Source organism: Carassius carassius, chromosome 44 (genome assembly GCF_963082965.1).
Source record: "Carassius carassius chromosome 44, fCarCar2.1, whole genome shotgun sequence".
In the NCBI taxonomy this organism is placed as follows: Eukaryota; Metazoa; Chordata; class Actinopteri; order Cypriniformes; family Cyprinidae; genus Carassius; species Carassius carassius.
The window spans coordinates 14,251,925-14,273,209 of NC_081798.1; the positions used below are offsets into that span (position 1 = coordinate 14,251,925).

The 21,285-nt window shown below is 35.2% G+C and overlaps 1 protein-coding gene across 3 annotated transcripts; it reads right to left on the bottom strand.

Moving 5' to 3' along the window:
• Positions 1 to 11,867: 11,867 nt before the first annotated feature.
• On the bottom strand, positions 11,868 to 21,285 carry LOC132126313 (LIM and senescent cell antigen-like-containing domain protein 1). 3 transcript variants are annotated; one of them, XM_059537504.1, is made up of 11 exons: positions 21,174 to 21,285; positions 18,576 to 18,735; positions 18,167 to 18,233; positions 17,961 to 18,081; positions 17,583 to 17,732; positions 17,352 to 17,502; positions 15,980 to 16,072; positions 15,820 to 15,868; positions 15,211 to 15,286; positions 14,717 to 14,850; positions 13,027 to 13,165 (listed from the first exon to the last, which is right to left on the bottom strand). In XM_059537504.1, coding segments are annotated over exons 1-11 (1,032 nt in total). In that variant the 5' UTR covers positions 21,203 to 21,285; the 3' UTR covers positions 13,027 to 13,163. The 3 variants fall into 3 exon arrangements, with proteins under 3 accessions (XP_059393489.1, XP_059393487.1, XP_059393486.1); XM_059537506.1 differs by lacking the exon at positions 14,717 to 14,850 and having other exon boundaries at positions 11,868 to 13,165; XM_059537503.1 differs by lacking the exon at positions 13,027 to 13,165 and having other exon boundaries at positions 14,709 to 14,850.

The window sequence follows — 21,285 nt, forward strand, 5'->3', positions numbered from 1 at the left end:
TTGCTCAAAATCAGGCACTTAAGCTTTGATGGGGTCCCTGCATCTCTGTAAACTGCTGATTGGGAGTCTCTAAGGCTTGCTGCACATAGGGTTTCTGGGAATTTAGGCCATTTCAAAAGCAAGGTTATGCCTCTAGGGAAATAAAATCAATACACAATTAAAGTATTACAGGAAATGGAAACTCCATTAAAGTGTACTTTGAACCTGAAACTGCAGCAGTGATATTTTTTAATGACCAGCAACATATAGTGTTGTAGGCTGTTTTATGAATATGTCAAACTTTTTGTACTGGTTAACACCATCACACCATTAATAGCAGTGTATTTATTTCTATTGTATTAAGACAAAACATTATTTTAGCGAAAGTGAATGTGAAAGTTATTTAATTTATATTATCTATTTTCACTAGCATTTGTTTGCTTGCATGCTTGTTTAATAGTCACAGGAAGAGCTGGGTAACTGATTACATGAAATCTGGATTACGTTGTTAGATTTCAAAAATCAAGTGCTTATAATTAGAGCATATTACATTTTAAAATGCTCATAACTAGACTGATTTTTTTTTTTTTTATGGATTACATGATTACATATTACTCACACAATAGCAGTAGATCATTCATAATTACAGTCTCCCTAATTTGTTTTCTCTCTCTCTCTCTCTCTCTCTCTCTCTCTCTCTCTCTCTCTCTTTAAATGTTCCTCTCTTAAACATTTTTAACACTGGTGATGCATTTCTTCATCATATCCAGTGACCTTAAGTAACTGTTGATTCTGGAAATCTGGACATAAATATTTCAAATCTGACAGACTCTGGGTGTGTAATGCCATGTTTATTAATATTTGTTCCTGTAATACACGTATTCCCAAATGTTTTTTTGTCAGCCAAACCTTTTTGAAATGATCGAATTTTCATTTGTGATGAAATGCGCTTTACTTTTTTGATGAGGGTAATATTCCTTTTCACACATGACTGTACCTTTAAATTTGCTATAGAAACAGACGATAACCATATAAGAGCTTTTTAATGAACATTTAGTAATTTACTGCCAATTCAGTTTAAATATACTTTTTTTTCTGTGTACTTTGTGTGAGTGTGTACAGTGTGTATGAAGACAAACTACCCACACTGCACTACCTGAAATGGCACACCACATAATCAGCCAGTAACCTCTCATCATGACACCATTAAAGCTTCAATCAACATTTTCAAATAACCCTCAACCTTTTCCATGAAACACACACTCTGTAGACTATTATGCTTCTGCTCTAGCAGATGCTTTTTGTACAAATGAACATTCACTAATTTCAGCTCAAGTCTTTCCAAAGCAGCCTGGAGCAATGGCTATGAAGCAAGGCCGGTGCTTCATTTATTCTCCAGTTTATATACCGATTTGGGAATATACATGAACCATTTGTGTGATCAGCTCGAATCCATAGCCATTTTGCAACTTTCACATCAGGTAGCCTAATGTGCAAATTATGAGAAGTATCATAGCAAAACATGCTTAACCTTTAGAAAGTGCAAACAGAATTTGTATTTACATTTTAAGTTTTTATAAGCACTCACCAAGGCAACTTTGAAAAATTGTAATTCCCATTATCATAATGTCATAATGTCATTTCCCTGGACAGATAGCCAAGTTCACATAAAAAGACACAAATGCCAAGAAGAACCACATATACATTTCAAGGGTCTTTTAATTATACTACTACCAAACAGAGTAGCTGAAAGTAACTAATCTAACTCTATTTTAGTTTAGCTACTTTTAAATTGTGTAGTTTCTAGTTTTCAAGCTTTCCCAACTCTGTGACCAGAGTAAATCAGTCAAAAAGAGTTAACATAATCAATAACAAGAAGCAAAGTCATCTGAAGTGCACTAAAGTGTGTTAAAAATTAGACGTGTTGATCATAATAGAGAGAGAAAAAGAAAAAATAATTAAGAAGTATCTGTTAGTTTATAGGCCAAGAGTTTAAATACATTTGAAGAGACATTTGCTTTAGTAAAAAGAAGCACATCTATTAAAATATCCAGCTAATTAGCAGGAAATTATTTGACAGCCCAAAGGCAATATGGGGATTTGTTCCGAGGTTGTAAAACTATAGTCTGGTAAGTTTTCAGACTTCACTCTAATGAGGATATTTGCAAATGTCCTTCTTATTAATTTTTGTCATGTTAACAACCTTACAAGTTGAGAATTATGGGAATTTTCTCTTCAATCCACACGCAGAGTAAAGTGCTCCTTGCTTTACCCATTGGCTAAATGTAGCTCTTAAATGTAGTTTATTGAACAGTCACTTCATAATATATTACTGCAAGTACAAATTCTACTTCCTGACCTAAAGAGTCCACGGGCATGTAACACACACACACGTTTGTTTTTCTGTCATGTTTGGGAGTTTTCATTGAACGAATATTTAACCGAAAAGGAAAAAAAAAAGAAAGAAAGAAATTTACTGATTCTCAGGTCATTCAAGATGCAGACGAGTTAGCTTTTTCATCAGTATTGCTCACCAGTGGGTACTCTGCAGTGAATGGGTGCCATCAGAATGAGAGTCCAAACATATGAATAAAACATCAGAGTAATCCACAAGCAATCCACACAACAGTCCCTCAGTTAATATCTTGTGAAGTGAAAAGCTGTGCAGTCCATTACTGTGATGTTTTTTTTATCAGCTGTTTCATTCTGATGACACCCATTCACTGCAGATGGTTTTGAATTTTTGTAGAAACCATTTTCCTCATGTGGTCTGTTGGCTTGTCCCCTCAATGTAGATAATTTCAGGTTTTACTATTCTTTTGGGGTCATTCTTTCCCCAAAATGTAGGCAAAACCACACGCTCTTGCTCATTATTTTGGCAGTGCTCTCTGCAAAATAAATGTAAAATGATCAAAGCTGCCAAACACACACACACACAAAAAGCCAAATTTCCTGGTTTGGTTTAAATATAGCTCTTTACACAGCATTTGGTTGAGGAATATGTGTTCTGCTGGGAGCAGGCCAGAGGGGAGAGAGATCTAATTTGGTATTCTCGTCGATTCCCCTATATATTTGTCTGGAACAATCAGGTGATTACAGCAGTGGAGTTGGATGGCAAATCAATGGCATGCCTTTCCCTGTTGTTTCTCTCGCTGTTTCTCGCCATCTCATCAGGAAGGCCAGATTCAGTTCAGACACACAGAACATACAATGCAATATGCTAAAGGTTAACAGAGCACAGGTCAGCCTTAATCAGATCGCTTGAAAATGTCAGCAAAGTGCAGAATCCTTAAAACTGCATGAGCGCATTAAAGGAATAGCTCACCCAAAAATTATAATTATGTAATTTTCTCTTCCATTGTATTGTTTTCATACACAAAAAAAGGAGATCTATTATACCACTATCTGTTAAAAATGTATAAGCATTCATCTTTTTGTGTATGTGAAGAACAGAAGCTCAAGAACAGGTTTAAAGGGATAGTTCACCCAAAAAAGTAAATTCTGTCATAATTTACTCAATCTCAAGCTGAAGGAATTTCTTTCAGCTATTGAGCACAAAAGAAGATATTTTGAAGAATGTTGGTGAACAGACTTTTGACTGTACTGCTGTAGTTCCACAGTATGGAGGGAAAAAAAGAACATGACTGTTACCAATGGCCGATGAATAATTGTAATTTTTGGGTGAATTGTCACTTTAATGTTTGATGTCAGTGGCAAAACACATGAGAACCAATGATGTTCATAAAAATGTGCAAAAAATCTTGTTCGTAAAACAATTATAAATCGTAAAATCATGAAATGTATCTTTTACTCTGTGCCTATTATCAATGTACTTGTTCTGCTGCTCAATCTATGCTGCCTCCACTGAATCTGTAATGCCACGACAGTTGAGAATGTGAGTTTGCAGCATGTAATAAATGTCACGTACTAAAAACACAGTTTACCACAAAATAATGGCAAGAAATTTATTTTTGTTGGCCAAGTGCAAAAACAATGATTCAACCCAACAAGTGTTATTCAATTCACTACCAAATGACTCCAATGAGTTGATTCGTTTTTGTGATTGTAATTTCTTTCATAAGCAGCATGGACAGCAAGCTATAACTGAAATATGAACCTAAATGAATTGGGAGTTGAAAATCGAATTAATAGCTTCTGAATCAAATATGTTGTAGCCTGTAGAAACGTTCTTGTGCATGTATATATATGGGCTATCCATTTTTCAGTAAAATATGTTCTGTAAATTGTGTCTCATGTCTAGTAGATGTGTTTGAATGGACTTTGATTTAAAAAAAAAAATAACATAAAGGTCTGTATGCTCATCTTTTCATCACTTTACATCTCTAACCTAACGCCTGCTAATATACCAAGACATTACGTAAATGGCAGACTAGAGATGTTTAATAACGTACTCCAAATACAGCGAGGCAGGGAGTCTTAAATCAGGAGGCCAGCAATGACATTTAAACAGACACCTGAGCAAATTAAACCCGAAGAAGGTTAAGCTCTGTTAACACCATCGCAATGTCAAAAAATCCTGCATAAAGTTACTTTCCCATGCCTCTTTTATTTGAGGTGGGATTCAGTGTGATGGCTCACAAAGCTAGGAGAGCTCTCAAACTGTGCTCTGTCTGAAACGAATTATCTGCTTTTAGCTTACTAGGATTTGTAGACCGAGAGTACAGAGAGAGAAATGGGATACTGTCAGTGTGACCATTTAGGGAGGGTTGTGAATTTGGTGCACTGTCGTCCCTTTATGTTCCTCAGAAGGACTAGATGCAATGAATACTTTACTTTATAGGCATTTTTGACAAGGAAAGTTATCCCATTCTAGATGGAGCAAAGTTATAGCTTGTTTTAGGTGGAGCAGTGCTGTCAGAGAAGCAAACCGTTCACATGTGAAATTTATAACTCTGGGTTATAATTTTTAACCCTGGGTTATCTTGCTCCATGTACTTTTCAGGAATTTGGCAAATGCACAGCGTCTTCAAGCTATTTTTCAGTATGTGCATTCCCTGAAACCAGTGGTGTAGCCACGAGGGGGCCTGGGTGGGCCTTGGCCCCCTCAATTACATGTCCGGCCCCCTTAGATTTCCGATTGCTTAAAATAAAATAAGTAAAATAAGAAAATGATGATTTGTCAGTCTGATTGATAGATTGACAAATCAAAATGCTGCACGGTAAAATGCGGCTGTTTTCAAACAGATTTGATTAGCCTATGTCACGTGTTGTGCGTAACTGCCATTATTCATTAATATTCGGTGACAATGGCAGCTGTACAATATTACACTTTTTCAAAAAAGCTCTGCGACAGCCAGTGAAGTGGCAACTGAGGCTTCTCAGGACACAGAAACACCTATTTCATCACAGGAGTGTAGCGAAGACTTCCACGACACAGATCAGCATAATGCCCAATGATTTGTCTGCAATTGATGAACGGCATCCACAACCAGTGATGATCGCATTTACTTACACTGAGTTTGCCGGAAAGAATCGTTGCTTTCCCCCAAAATGGTACAATGAGTTCACATGGCTTGATTACAGTTCAATAATAATCGCCCCCGTAGACACCGCCTTGTCATGTAAAAGGTAATCCCATGGTTTGAATTACAGCCGCTTAATAATAATAATAATAATAATAATAATAATAATAATAATAATATGTTTAATTTATATAGTGCCTTTCCCGAGCACAAGGACGCTGAACATTGTACACCAAAGCAACAAAAATTTATAACAAAGAACAATTTAACTGGACATTTGCCCAATGCAAATATTGCAAATAATGCAGTTGCATATAATACAGATTATGTAGTGAAGACATAAAAATGGAAAAAAAAATGGACAAATACACATGTAAATTAGTGATAGTGTTGATTAAACAAATAAGTTTTAAGTTTTGACGTGAATTCACTACAAGAGGTGACTGTTCTGAGTGCCAAGGGAAGTGAATTCCAAAGTTTGGGTGCAATAACGGAAAAGGACCTGCCGCCCATTGAAGATAGGCAGAACCTAGGTACAGAAAGAAGTTCAGAATTAGAAGACCAGAGTGTGCGAGAAGGTATATAAGAAGATAGTAAGTCGGAAAGATAGGAGGGAGCAAGACCTTTAAGTGCCTTAAAGGTGAGCAGAAGAATTTTGTATTGCACACGAATAGATACAAGCAACCAGTGAAGTTTAAATAAAATAGGGGTGATGTGAGCAGATTTTTTTGTTGAAGTTAATAATCTGGCAGCAGAATTTTGAATGTACTGCAGATGAACAATGGAGTGAGCTGGTAAACCAGAGAAAAGAGCATTACAATAGTCTAGGCGAGTGGTAACAAATGCATGCACAAATATTTCTGCATCTTTTCTACTCAGAAAAGGAAGAAGTTGTGCAATTCGACGTAGTTGAAAAAAAAGCAGCTTTGGAGAGTTTGGTAATGTGGTCATCCAAGTTTAGAGATGGGTCTAGAATGACACCTAAATTTCTAACAGTAGCTGATGGAAAAATAGAAATAGCGTCAAGGTCAAAGCTAGAAACATCAGTTTTATTTTTTATTAGAGATGGGGGACCAATTATTAAAATTTCAGTTTTATTCAAGTTCAGACTGAGAAAATTAAAATGTGGCCAATCCTTTAACTCACTGACACATGAAGATAAGGATGTCATTGACTGGGTAGAATCTGTTTGACAAACAGTATATATCTGGATGTCATCAGCATAACAGTGGTAGTTAAAACCATGACGACGAATTATTTGGCCAAGAGGCTGAATATAGAGGATGAATAATAATGGTCCGAGAACTGAGCCCTGGGGAACTCCTTGTTTGAGCAAGGCACTAGGAGATTTGGACTTGTGCAGTGAGATGAAGTATTGCCTATCTGTGAGATATGAGGAGAACCAAGATAATGCAGAACCTGAGATGCCAACTTCTGCAAGGCGAGAGAGTAGTATCTTATGGCAAATAGTATCAAAAGCTGAGCTAAGATCAAGTAATAAAATAATTGATAAACTGCCTGAATCGGCAGAAAGTAATAGATCATTGAGAAACTTTACTAGCGCAGTTTCTGTACTGTGCCGTGTGCGAAAACCAGACTGAAAAATATCAAAGAGATTAGCTATGTTGTATGCTGTTATGCTGCTGAAACAGTGAAGTAAAAATGCTGTGATTTTATGCGGTATATATATTTGCTTATGCTATATATATTCTGCTGTTTTTCGAACGTAAATTGGTGGATTTTCTGGACTGAGTATGATGACATAATTTAATAATTGCCCTCGTAGATTCTACGACGTAAGGTTAGACTCATGTAAAAGATCTATATATATATATGTGTGTGTGTGTGTGTGTGTGTGTGTGTGTGTGTGTGTGTGTGTGTATAATGAGTTGCCCCCTCATTTTAAGATGGGACCCACCAAAAATAAAATTCTGGCTACGCCCCTGCCTGAAACAAAACCTTAGTTGAGCTATAGGAATGTTTCACACTGTACACTCCCAGATGGTCAGGTTTTGAGATTTAATACTGTACATTTGAAAATCATGGTTAACATTCTTGTTTACATTACTAGTTGACAAGATTTATTACTTTGATTGGCCAAATACTGTGTACAACAAGCACAAAATCTGTTGTCAGATGTCACATAAATCCATTGTGGCTGTCTACAAAATGAAAGAAATGTGGAGGACTATATCACTTCATTTATTGCAAAGGAGCATGTTTTATTTATTTATTTATTTATTGCAAAGATACATTACCATATCATTTATATTTATTTACTTATTGCAGAAGAGCATTATTGCTCAGATTTAAAAAACTAAACATAGCACATTCAAATTTTTCTGCATGATTGGTTGCTTTTGTCCCACATTCCTGTAGCTCAAATAGTTGAACATCAGTCTGATTCCCAAGGAATGTTTGAACAGATAAAATGTACACTCTGAATGCAATGTAGGGTGCTTTGGTTAAAAGCACAAACGAAAGCTTAAATTGTTTAAATGTGGCCATCCTTCTCGCAAAAGCCTTGCAACTGTGAAATTTTGCATAATCCACTTTGTCTTAAAATCTGAGGTTAAAAAAGACATTAATCCACAGTTAAGATTCACTAAAATAACTAGAATTAATTGTGACATCCTTCACTAGAATTAACTGAGGCATTCTTGTGAACCTCCTTGCTTGGAAATTTCCATTTCCATATGTTGTTGTCATATGTTTTTTTTACACGACAAAACAGCTAGTTGATCTTTAACTGCCAGATGACATCCTGGTACAGGAACCTGCCTGTTGAAAACTGGAGAAAAAAAAAGAAAAATATATTTAGGGAATATAATCTTCTTCATGTCAAAACAAATGCTATAGCATTATGTTACTACAGAAACTTCCTTAGACCAAATTTGCCCAAAGCTGAGCAAAACTTGCTGTCACACTGATGAATAATGCAATTAAACATCGGCATCTCAAACTCACAACATCTAATTCACCCCCCACATTTCACTGGTTCACTACATGCTGTGGATTTAATGCCAGTCTTAACTAAGATATCCGTGAAAGCATTTCCTTTCTGCCGTGTTCCTAAATCGTAAGAAAATGAGCCTGAAAAATCAATAGGTAAAGTAATTTCACTTTAGTGACTTCCAATCAAACACCAACCCAAACAAAAACACTCAAGCACAAGTTTTTTTCCCCCGATGCACAAGCCATGATATCACTTGTCTCCTGAATAAAACATGCGTCCCATTTAGATTCACTTGGCTTCATCTTGAGGAGAGAGAGAGAGAGAGATCTGGCCTGATGGGACGTAGAAAAGAAGCAACATCTAGAAATAGTGTTGGCACAAAGAATCGACCTATTCACGGATAATTATGTCAATTATACAACTCTGAATTCCTGCTTCCTCTTTTCCTCAATATCTTGCGATGAAGATGTCTGGTTGCGTTCGAAAATCTCCACTTAAAAAAGTAAACCAGAAACCAGCAGCTCAGAGCACCTGCCATGATGGTACTCCTCTCAATATGCTAATTAAGGAGACAAAAAGTAGAAGATTTGACAAGTACAAGATATTGAGAACACTTCTCAGTCACATATGCTGGAGTATATATAGAAGAGATGCCATTATTGCGAGCCAACACATCCTGGCTGCATTTCCCCCGACGTTTCCCTCTCTAAACTTTAGTGAAGAGAAAAGCAACTTTGATATCAGCGTGCTTATATCGGATGAGTGGGCTACCATAATTTACCTTGCCGGATCAATAATATTAATCAAAAAAATGAACTGGGCTATGTTTGGACAACCAGAACCCCGATAAGCACAGCTGTACCTGCGTTTCCGCACACAGATCCCCGGCTCTGCGCTTTCCTTTATCCACCCGGAAGGTTTTCCGTGTGTGACACATATTGACGTTTTCCATGCATACTGTCACTGTGATAGATTTTCAGTCCTTTGCCATAACTCCCGGCAGTCCTGAGCCTCACTGTTTCCATCAGTCAGTCTCATTTTCAGCCTTCTTTCTTTCTCCTGCACACACAAATTGATCCAACTCGTGCTAAGAAGTACCAAGCGTCTACGCTAGTCAATCAATGCATCCTATCGTTGAATAACAAAGTCTAGCAAGTACGACTATTCCCACTCAGCATGAATAATTAAAGTTGGCTACTCTCATGGACACAGTCTCTTTTGACAGATTTTCTTTTCTCATACTTCATTCGCACTAGTATCGGCCTCTGGGCACAGCATGATTTTTAAACCCCACGATCAACAAACCAAATGCTCTGCGGGCTCCAAAACAAATATCTGGTTTGATGTAAATCCTTAATTAGCAGACACTATACACTTCTGGCTTCCAGCTAGCCTATGTTTCAAAAATGTAGTTAAGATTTTCTTTCTTTTTTTTTTTATGGTGCTTTCATAAAGGCGCAACATAATCAATGAACAGGGAGAGTAAAGTCTATTCGGCCCAGTGCCTCTGGATAAAAATTAAAGATGTTTATTAAAAGGCCACTCAGTGAAAAGAAACCGTGCTATGCAATGATGTAAAGATGTAAACACATATTCAGGATTGAGGGGAACCATATATATTTTATTATACTATATAATAAATAAATAAAAGATTACATTATATAGTATGTGTATGTGTCGTGCGAGGGGCCTCATCCAAAAATGTAAAAGGCATCTATAGTTTCTTGGATAAAGACCCAATAAATATTATAAATGTCTATATATATATATATATATATATATATATATATATATATATATATATATATGTATATATATATATATGTGTGTGTGTGTGTGTGTGTGTGTGTTTTCTATTAAGTTATTACTTTCTTTTCTACTCACAGTACTATACTGTAATGTACTCTGTACTAATGTATTATTTATTTATTTTCTTATGTTAAAATGTTTTCTTTCATATATTTATTCAAATCAAGTTATTTATCTTTTTATACTGATGAATATTTTTTAAGGGTAAAATAGGGACTAAGTGGAATTACTTTTAAATTGTAGCATATTTAGATATACAGTACGTTTAGCATGAATGATGATGATGCATCAGCCAATGTATTATTATAGGAAATAAATAGAACAATTTTAATTCAGCTGTTATAGAACAAAATGTAAATTATTAAAAGGGGTGAAAAAAAAAAACCTATCACTTTTATAGACTGTAGGTCTACTGTATGCCTTAAAGGACTTTATGACAGTAGTCTATAGTAGGGTATACGTATACCTACTGTATATAGCCTTGCTATGTTATTTTGACAGTTTAGTTCAATAACTGATGACAAAGCAGAATCTCAAAGGTAGAACTATTCTAGACTATACACCCCATTTTTAATTGCCCAGATTTTAACTGAAGATATGTGATTAGCAACACTGTGAATGCAAATCTGTCTGTCCATCTATCTATCTATGAACTAGCAAAAAACACTGAGGTTGATGTAAATACTGAGGAAGAAAGTGTCTAAGTAGATTACAGCCCTGCCATGACGACATAGGCCTATTGTTGAAGATTATCACTGAGGAAACTAACTAGTCGAATCCATCCTCTTCAATAGCTCTCTTTGAGAACCTTTTGAATGTGTCTCATTGTTCTTTGTCATTTCCTTCTCTCGTTTCATTTGAAAAGACTCCACAGAGGAAGAAATGCTCGCAGGGAAATGACGAATAGCTGCAGCCCTCGAGAGCACAGAAATTAGCGCGTCTGAATGTAAATTACCGCCATTGTAAATGATGACAGAGGCGAGGCGACACTCGGATAATATTTTTCTGCTTTTCTCACTTCTCACTTGAGCTACCATAATAGAATCAGAGGTATTGTTTCATCTGTACTTAGAGGCACAGCTTCAGAGGGTATGACAGCGAGTCTTTTCAGCAAGTAGTTATTTAGTTCAATCCACCTCATAGCGGCTAATATGCGTTGCATCTCTTTTATTTTTTTCTAAATTTTTTGAAGCCATTCAACCATGATGCACTTCAACTCAGTGTAATTGTAAAGAGAAACCAGAGAATGAAGATACAGTATTGAATAGATTACACTTGGCTTGAGTGTCTCTTCCAAACGAAATGTAACTTTCCTTGAAGACTGTTGTCTAGTGTAGCGTCGCCACCTGGTGACATATTTCCATATAAAACACAAACTGATACATGTCTGTACTGTTTTTTTTTATTATTTCATACAGTTCAGATAACTCAAAATATTGCATGTGAGATTTTACTATTGTGCCGTTGCATTTTCTTGAAGTTCAAGTTGAGTCATCGGTATACAGACTGTTGACTGCAAATACATGTAGGTTGAAGGCTGTTGTCTTCTAAAAATTGGTTTTGCACATTTTTAAGAGTACATATAGCTGACCTTAATAGTTATGGACCCCATTAAAAAGAAAGTGTGAAGACATCAGAAATAGTGCATACTTTATTAATATATTTAGATTTTGCACACAGAACATAGTGAGATTTATCATTCAAATCTGCCAATAAGCATATTAATACACATTTTGCCAAAATGCGTCATTCAGTGAATGCAGACCGTGATGAATTCATAAAGTACTTTTGCAATGGCTTTTTAAAAATTACTGTAAACTAAAATTAAATGTCTGACTGTAATAATCTTGCTTTAAAAAACTAATTAGCAAATAGCTAAATGCATAAACAAAATATCATGTTAATTAATGGTAGAAATGTAGTTTAGTTAAGTCAAGTCAACTTTTATAATATCTTTCATACTTAAAAACTTTATGAAATCAAAGACCGTTAAATCATGTTTATGTTCAGTCAATTGTTACAAAAATCATACTTAATTATTGCCAATGTTGATAATACACAAGGCATAAGTTCATCATATCCGAAGAGTATAAAATGAATTTTTCTTCAGAAAAATGATGGCAGGCATGTCATAAAACTAAAGCTTAAAACAAATGAAAAAGACAAGGATGTTATGTTGCAAGACAGTCAACATAGTTCATAAACCTCTCAGAAGAAATATAAGTGGTCTAATTTATTAGAGATTTCGAGAACACAGCTAGGGCTTTAATAAAGCATATGAGCAAAAAGTTTTTGGTTTAGAGCTTGTGTTGCTCCAGACTCATTACATCATGCATTAGCTTCTGATCCCATCTGACAGAAAAATATGAGGCTTGAGAATACATTAAAAATCAAATACAACTCTCAGATCAGTACATCAAACTGGGCCCACGGTCAGGCCACAGAAAGGGGTTTAGCCTTGAGAAAAAGCTCTGTGGCATTGCATATGAGGCAACAGAAGTGACACACGTGCTGAATAATCACTCTGAACAGTGAATATAACTAGTATTATCTTTATAAACATGCAAGTACATACATATCAATAAACAATATAAAAGTATTTGTTTGGTTTTGGTTGCAGAGTGTTAAGACACAAGAACATCTGTTGGTGTGAGACCACAGAAAATCTGCCATGGAAAAAAAAAGGTCAAGCACCTAAGACATACTCTTACGACTAAGCCGAGATAATTTGAGGTCCAGGTTTAGTTTGGTCTCTTTTCGTACTTTAAGCACCATAGATGTAACGAATGACCATCCTTTGTCTCCCCCTGTGGGCGAGGAGATCTACTTGCGGCCTATGGTCTCCGCCAGCTTCTTAAGTCTCTTCTTCAGCTCCAGAGGAAACTTCTCGTAACATTTCTTACACACCGGCTTCATGTCAAATTCCACAAACTTGTTCCTAAAACATAAATTTTACTTTTAGGAGTGTGATTTTTAACACATTCAGGCCAGACACAGTCTACATGTATGTATTCCATTCCAACTAAAACAATCAAAAATAATTTTTGATAATAAAATCAAGCCAAAATAAACTAAATATTGTTGAAAATGTTTTTTAAAATGTAATAATTATAAAACAAATTGCTCTGACAGCTAACTGTAATAAAATTTAAGTTAAAGTACTAAAATTACAAAAAAAATAAAAATAAAAACTTGATAAAAGCACATAATAAAATTACTAAAACTAAAATGATCACTGAAAATATTAAAAGCCAGTTAAAAAAATTAAATACTATAATAAATAATAAAATATGTTATTAATACATAGGCACTGTCATGCATTAATTAGGTCTATGAGTGACCAAACAAAATGGTTGAAAAACATCAATAGAATATCAAAAATATGATAATGCTCAACTGACAAATGAATACTGGAAAATAGGGATGCATCTATATTACAATTCTTGCTGATAACAGTACATTACATGTATGATATCATTAATAATATTATATATATATATATATATATATATATATATATATATATATATATATATATATATATATATATATATATATTGCATTTATGATGTATGGAATTGGGGAGTTAACAATGTGGTGTGGTGTTGATTATTCAATTACTAATCTTGATTGGATATTGATGATTCTTCACTGTGATTTGTCATGTTTTAAATACAATGGAGTTTGAATACAATGTTGATGCCTGATGAAGATCAAACGATCGAAATGTTGCCATTAAAATATTTTTATTGTTTTGCAAGTTGATAGTGTGTGGGATTTTCTTGTTTTCTCATACTTTGACTATATCAGTCTTTTTTCCTACGCACCTATCTATGACCTACAGGTGTGCGACGCTAATTGATCATTGCTGATAACAGAAACCATATTATTTTGATGTTATGGCCGATAACTGGCTGATTTTAATTTTAATTTTCACATTTGAATAATGAAATTGAAAATTTAAGACACAAATTTGCTACAATTGAATTTAAGCATCTCATCAAGCTAAAAAATATATTAATTTAGAAAACTATTATTAAATTACTAGTGTTTTCTAAGAACAAAGCCCAATCCCAGGGTAGGGGGTAGAGGTAAGGGGAAGGGCCAGATAGCCTTTCAAATGAAGATTTTTCAGGACCACCCTTCAAACGAAGGGGTGTGAGAATTATCTCTGCAAAAACCGGCTACAGCGGCAACATGGCTGCCCAAGCAAACAAAAATAGAGTATATATTTTTTTGCATTAATAAAGATTTGAATGAAAAGTAATCATTCATTTTATTTTACATTCATTTGTATTTTCATATTTATTGTCATGTTATTTCAAGAAATGTATGCAAAAAAAAAAAGCATGCACAATTAAATATCCAATAATGAGTAATGATAAAAATAAAGGAAAAAGTTAGAGGCTGGAGACACTAACCAATGATAATGAATGAGTGGAGCAGATGAGCATGATCAAAAGGAAAAGGAGAGAAAAGAGTTACAGACAGACGGCGATGACTTTCTTTCGCCGTTCGCGAGAGTCACGTTCACGTTTCGCCAAACGGCGCTTCAGATCTTCCGGCAGGCGTTCGTAACAATGTTTACACATCGGCTTCAGGTCCATCTCCACAAACCTGCCCCTGCAGGGCCACCATCAGGGACAATGAGGGAGAAAAGAGCAGAAACAAGCGAAAGGAAGGGGAAATTGGATTGAAGATTGGAAGAGGAATGGGTTTGAAGTGAGAAAGAGAAAGAGAAATGGAATGCAGTAGCATTTTTAGAGCGAAGGAGAATTGAATGGGACAGAAGCAGAGAATAAAAGAGTTAGCTGGAGAGAAAGGTTAGTAATGATCCAAAGAAGAACATCACAGCAGCCGAGAGACCCAATTTAAAGGCACTTCTGCACAAATTTAAACACAGCTACCGAACAATCGCTAAGAGATAAAGGAAAGGGGACAGACTGTGATACAGGATGAGTATGTGTGTGTAATATCACTTACTTGAGGGTGAGCTTGGTGTTACAGGTCGAACACGAGAAGCAATTCACACACCAAGCCTTATTCAGAGCCGACACCACTGAGAGAAAACACAAAAACAACTCAACAACTCAGAACAGCAGCACCCCTACTTATAACAACTGCACATCAAAGCATTCTTTTATGTAATTATTATACACTGAAGCTTTAAAGATTAAGAACTAAATGTGACCCTGGACAACAAAACCAGTCTTAAGTGTCATAAATGAATAAATAAGCTTTCCATTGAAGTATGGTTTGTTAGGATATTGACAATAAATACAACTATTAGAAAATCTGGATTCTGAGGGTGCAAAAAAAAGCGAATCTAATCTAATCTAAAATCTAATCACCTTTAAAGTTGTCCAAATGAAGTTCTTAGTAATACATATTATTAACCAACAATTAAGTTGTGATATATTTACAGTAGGACATTTACAAAATATCTTAATGAAACATCTATATAATATCTATAATTTTGACCCATACAATGTATTTTTGGCTATTGCTTCAAATATACCCCACCGACTTAAGACTGGTTTTGTGGTCCAGGGTCACAAATGTCAATATCATGTTCAAGTAAAGAGCAATTACCATCTCCTTCGATCACACGGTTGCAATGATAACAAACGTCACCAAAGAGCTGCACAGAACAGAACAGATGCTTTAGTCTCACATTAAAACGTTTCATTATCCACAGCGCAGCATTTTCAGATCAAAAGAGGCTCTGAAAGAAGAGCCAGGCATGTGTTACCTGGTTGTAGTGAGTCTCACAGTAAGCAAGTCCTTTTCTCTCGTAATGACGGTGTCCCAGGAAAGGCTTCTCACACTTGGCACAGACAAAATGCTGTAGAGACACACAAACACAAGCTGTGAGCATGCCGTTCAAATAAACACTAGCATTCAAAAGTTTTGCGGTAAGATCTTCTCAAACCACTTTATTTTGAAAGAAGCATCTTATCCTCATCAAAGATGCATTTATTTGAGTACAGTAAGACAATAGTATTGCTAAATATTATAAGAATTTAAAATAAGTGTTTTCCACTGTTCCAAACAATGTAATTTATGCATGTTATGGTAAATATTACATTTTTACATCATTACTCCAGTCTTCAGTGTCACATGACCCTTTAGAAATCATTCAAATATGCAGATTTGCTGCTCAAGAAACACTTCTTACTATCATCAATGGTGAAAACAGTTGACAGAGACTTTTTTCGGTATGCTTTGAACAAAGTAAATAAAAGAAAAAAAAAAAGAATAGCATTTATTTGAAAAATTATTAATGCCTATGATTTATGCCACTTTTGATCAGATTTGTGCATCCTTACTGATTAAAAGCGTTAATTTCTTTAAAAGCCCTATAATCCAGTCATAACACAGAAAAAAGACGGGTATAATACTGATCTATTTAGTAATAATTAAATATTACTCAATTAAGTATAGGACTGCCATATCAACATTTCAGGAGAACAGCATGAAACCTTAATGTTTCTCTATTTAAGTGTTTTCATTTTTCAAACAATCATTTAGGTAAGCAGACCATAATCAAATAAAGAATAAACTACAAGCAATAAAATGAATGAAACAAACAAGGAAATAGAACTAATGAAATAAAATGTGCTTGAAGTTTAGCACTTGATTACTGAAGTATTCAAGTAAACATCCAGAAAGTGTAATATGACTTACTAAATTACTTGGCATAGTTTTCACTGCATGATTCTTATATAATACACATTAATCCTGATCTGATGCAGTTTGACTGCAGAGAGCTTAATTGATGTACTAAACTTATCCTAGTGAAAGCAGTTTCTCCTATATTACTGTTTGATTACTATAACAAACATAATAGACTGTGGCAGGTCTATTGTACTGCAAAGCTTCACAAACAGAACTGATAATCATGTCCAAATCAGTCTATATACATTTAAGACAGCCAATTGTGTTCTTTTTTAATTTCTTGCCAAGGCAGCAATTCTGACCAATAAACATGCAGTTTTTTTTTTTTTTTAGTATCACCTAACATCCCTAATTTAATATATTTTCAGAAAAGTTATGGTGCACATTATATTAGAACTGTCACTATAATGAATATAATTGTAAAAATCGAAACAAAATACACAGACCTCAACATGCCACTGTTTGCCCATGGCGTTGACCACACGGCCCTCAATAGGACGTCTGCAGGCTCCGCAGATCGGCACGCCCATTTTATCATGGCAGGGGAGGCAGTAGAGTTCCCCTTTCAGCTCGCGAGCATCAGCAGTCAGCTCCTTACTGTAAAACACACAACCTCAAATTCACATCACTTTCAGTAAATGGACCCAGCAGGTGGAGTCATTTAGTGTCGTACTGACCCGCAGTTACTGCAGTTAAAGTGGTCGGGATGGTAGGGGTCGTTTTTGAAAATGAGGGGCTGCTCCTCGATGATGGCGTGACACTTCTGACAGATGTACTTCCCGAGGCCCCGAGCTTTCTCGCGGTTATGACATGGACGGCAGAGATGGCTGGAAAAAGCAGAAATGCACATCATCCAATCAGAATGCTTGAATGGTGATTTGGCTCCATATGCAACCAGTTGAGCTAGACAACATCTCAAAAGGACTAATGTCCTGTGTTTAAGAACCATAATTGCTTAAGATAATTCCTAAATGAAAGCTGATCATAGACCAATTGAAAGCATTCAGCCTGTCAGTCGCATGCTGACGGTCACCCCTCATTGGCTGTAAACTCACCGGCCGGCATTCTTGACGAATCCAACATCAGCAAGCACGGCTTGGCAGATATCACAGCAGAAGCAGTCAGGGTGCCAGCTGTTATTCATGGCCTTAATCACACGCCCAATGATAAACTCTCCTGTGGGAATATGAGGGACACAATTCACAATTAGCACAGTCAATGACATCACCTGTTCATATGTTTGTGTGGATGCGTCTCTTACCACACTGGTGACAACAGGGAGCAAACAACATCTGGAAATCATGCTCACAGTATTTCCTTTTCTCAAACTATGGGCAGAAGGGAGAAAAATCAAACATAACATCAGCTCCAGTGGGAATACATCTCAAAGTCAATCAATTGCAACCTGCAGACACTACTCTAACTTCCAGAACTTTGAAGAAATGTCTACATTTTTATAAATAAAAGAAAAAAAATACATATATTTTTGAACTAACAGACATTTATATTATTTACAAATATTTATATTGTACAGTATATTAGTATTGTACGAATCTAAGTGGACCTCAGGGTCTTTCTATAATTTATTAAAAACAAAAACAAAATGATATTACCCCTTAAACTGCTAGGGTTCAAGATTAAATGCTGCATGACAGGTTTAATGCAAGTACCTCATAAAAAAGCCCTTCAGGAAACTGCTGGAAACACTGTGCGCAGACAAAGCACTGTTCATGATACAACTCGCCGTTGCTGTTGACGATCTTCTCCGCTGGGGCAAATCCGCTTTTACACCGTTCACACGAGGCATTTGCCAGAGCATTGGCCATATTGCTGTTAGAAACAGAACAATGGCAGGAGAAATGAACAGCAGTGACCATGAGTCTGTAGACCTAGCACAGCATTAAGAGTCAGCTTCATTCAGTAAGTAATTTATTTTTGAAGATTTACTTTTATTCAAGAATGCAATAAAATTAACAGTAAAAAAATGCTGCTCTTCTGAACTTTCTATTAATCAATAGATTAAAAAAAAAACTCACAGCTTCCATAAAAATATTAAGCAGTAAAACTGTTATAAATACTGAGAATAATAATGTTTTTTGAGCAGAAAATCTGCATATTAGAATGATTTCTGAAGAATCATGTGAGATTGAAGAAGAGTAATGAGGCTGAAAATTCAGCTTTGCATCACAGGAATAAAATTATTTAAAATATATTCAAACAGCAAACCTGTTGTTTTTTTTTGCAACAATATTTGACAATATTAGTGAAATGGCAGTATTTGTTGTCAGATAAACAAAGCTTTGGCGAGTAGAGACTTTCTAAAAATCTTACCTACACAAATTTTGAATGGAAGTATATATTACTATGCCTGACAGTTTAAGTGAATGGATGAATTAGGGCTGTCCAAAAAAAACACAACCAATTTCAATATCTGTTGAATGTAAAATAAAAATCCACATTTGACATGCAAAAACACTGCACTCAAATCTTAGGTGTGCGTCAGGCAGCCTTTGTGGAGCACAAGATGCGATGACAATATAAGTGTCTCTGCATTTTAATGTTTTTGTTAGTTGAACCCACTAAATGAGGCGCTCCTGCATTGTTCATTCAAAATATTGCGGAAAAAGACAACATCCTTGTGGAGAAGATCTTGGTTATGTCAAAACTGAAATCAACTGAAGCCGTTCACACAGAACGCATATTTTGCCCATTTTGTAGAGGCATGTATATATATATATATATATATATATATATATATATATATATATATATTGTGTGTGTGTGTGTGTGTGTGACTGAGTGATTGTTGAAGGCTTGCTTATGTCTGTAACACACTCCCAGCTGGAAGAATATACAGTGGGGAATAAAAGTTTGAAAACGTAAACCATACAAAATAACGTATTATTTAATTTTCAATTTTTTTAATTTAACTTTTTATTCTGAATGTTATTTTTTTTTTTCTTAGAAAAATTATATTCAAATTTTCACTAGTGTTCTTAGACTTTGGAACCCCATTGCGCATACAAGTAAAAATGTATCAGAAAACTTATTCTGAATATTACACAGAAATGCATATGTGCTACCACTCAAAAGTGTGGAATCTATACAATTATTTTATTTATCTATTTATTTATTTATTTTTTAAGTGGTCTCATATGCTTACCAAGGCATCATTTAATTTACATTAAACAGTGATATTTTGAAATATTACTGCAATTATAAATAACTGCTTTCTATTTGAATATATTTTAAAATGTCAATTATTCCTGTGACGGCATTCAGTGTCACATAACCCCTTAGATATCATTCTAATATACTGATTTAGTACTTTAAAAACATTTGTTATTATTATCCATGTTGAAAACAGTTATCCTGCTTCATATTTTTATAGAAGCCATGATACTTTCTTCAGTATTCTTTAATGAATAGAAGAATCAACAGAACAGTATTTAAACAAATATCTTTACTATCATTTTTATCAATTTAATGCATCCTCATAGAATAAAATTATAAACACTACTAAAAACTATAAACTACTTTACAAACAAATAAACTGTTACTGACCCTAAGTTTTCAGTGGTACTGTATATTTAACTAACAGGGTTTAGACATGTTAATAGGGAGCTTAACATCTCAGGAAGCAGATTATATCCATGTTTCCATTTGACAGCTCAGGAATGTCTCCCAACAGCACAGACTACACAAAACAACTGAGAATCTATTTTTTTCATATGGAAGAGGATCACAGTTTTCCAGAAACACTGTGAAATTAGAGATCACAAATCATATTTAATACAGTGAATAATAATGTGTTTAATTTGCTTAAAACGTATTATACAGGAAGTTAACTACAGCATGACAGGACTTATCTAAACACTTGTGGTGTGTTGAATGTCTTTGCAGCTCTCTCTCTCTCTCTCTCTCTCTCTCTCTCTCTCTCTCTCTCTCTCTCTCTGTGTGTGTGTGTGTGTGTGTGTGTGTGTGTGTGTGTGTGTGTCCCAGGAAAACTCCACTAGGGAGGCTAACTAGCTTAGCATCCGCCCTCATCTCAAAACATTACATTTCATAGTTTTCCCTTTATAACAAAACACAGATTGCACTCTGACTGTTTAACAGTAGACAAAGATAGATGGTGCAAAAAAAAGAAAGTGAAGTAATGTAATAAAGTAATTTAATTAATAAAACTGCAGATATCTGCAGCATATATGGTTGGAGATTTATCCGTAACATATCGAATTAAAAATAAAAATCAGTTTCAAATATCGTACCTGCCCGTCATCTCTGACACCCCCAGCATCCCCGTCAGCACAGCTTGTCCTGAGAGTCTTCTGGTTTTATTCGACAACACAAGACGCCCCTCGGATCCGTTGCTTTTCCACT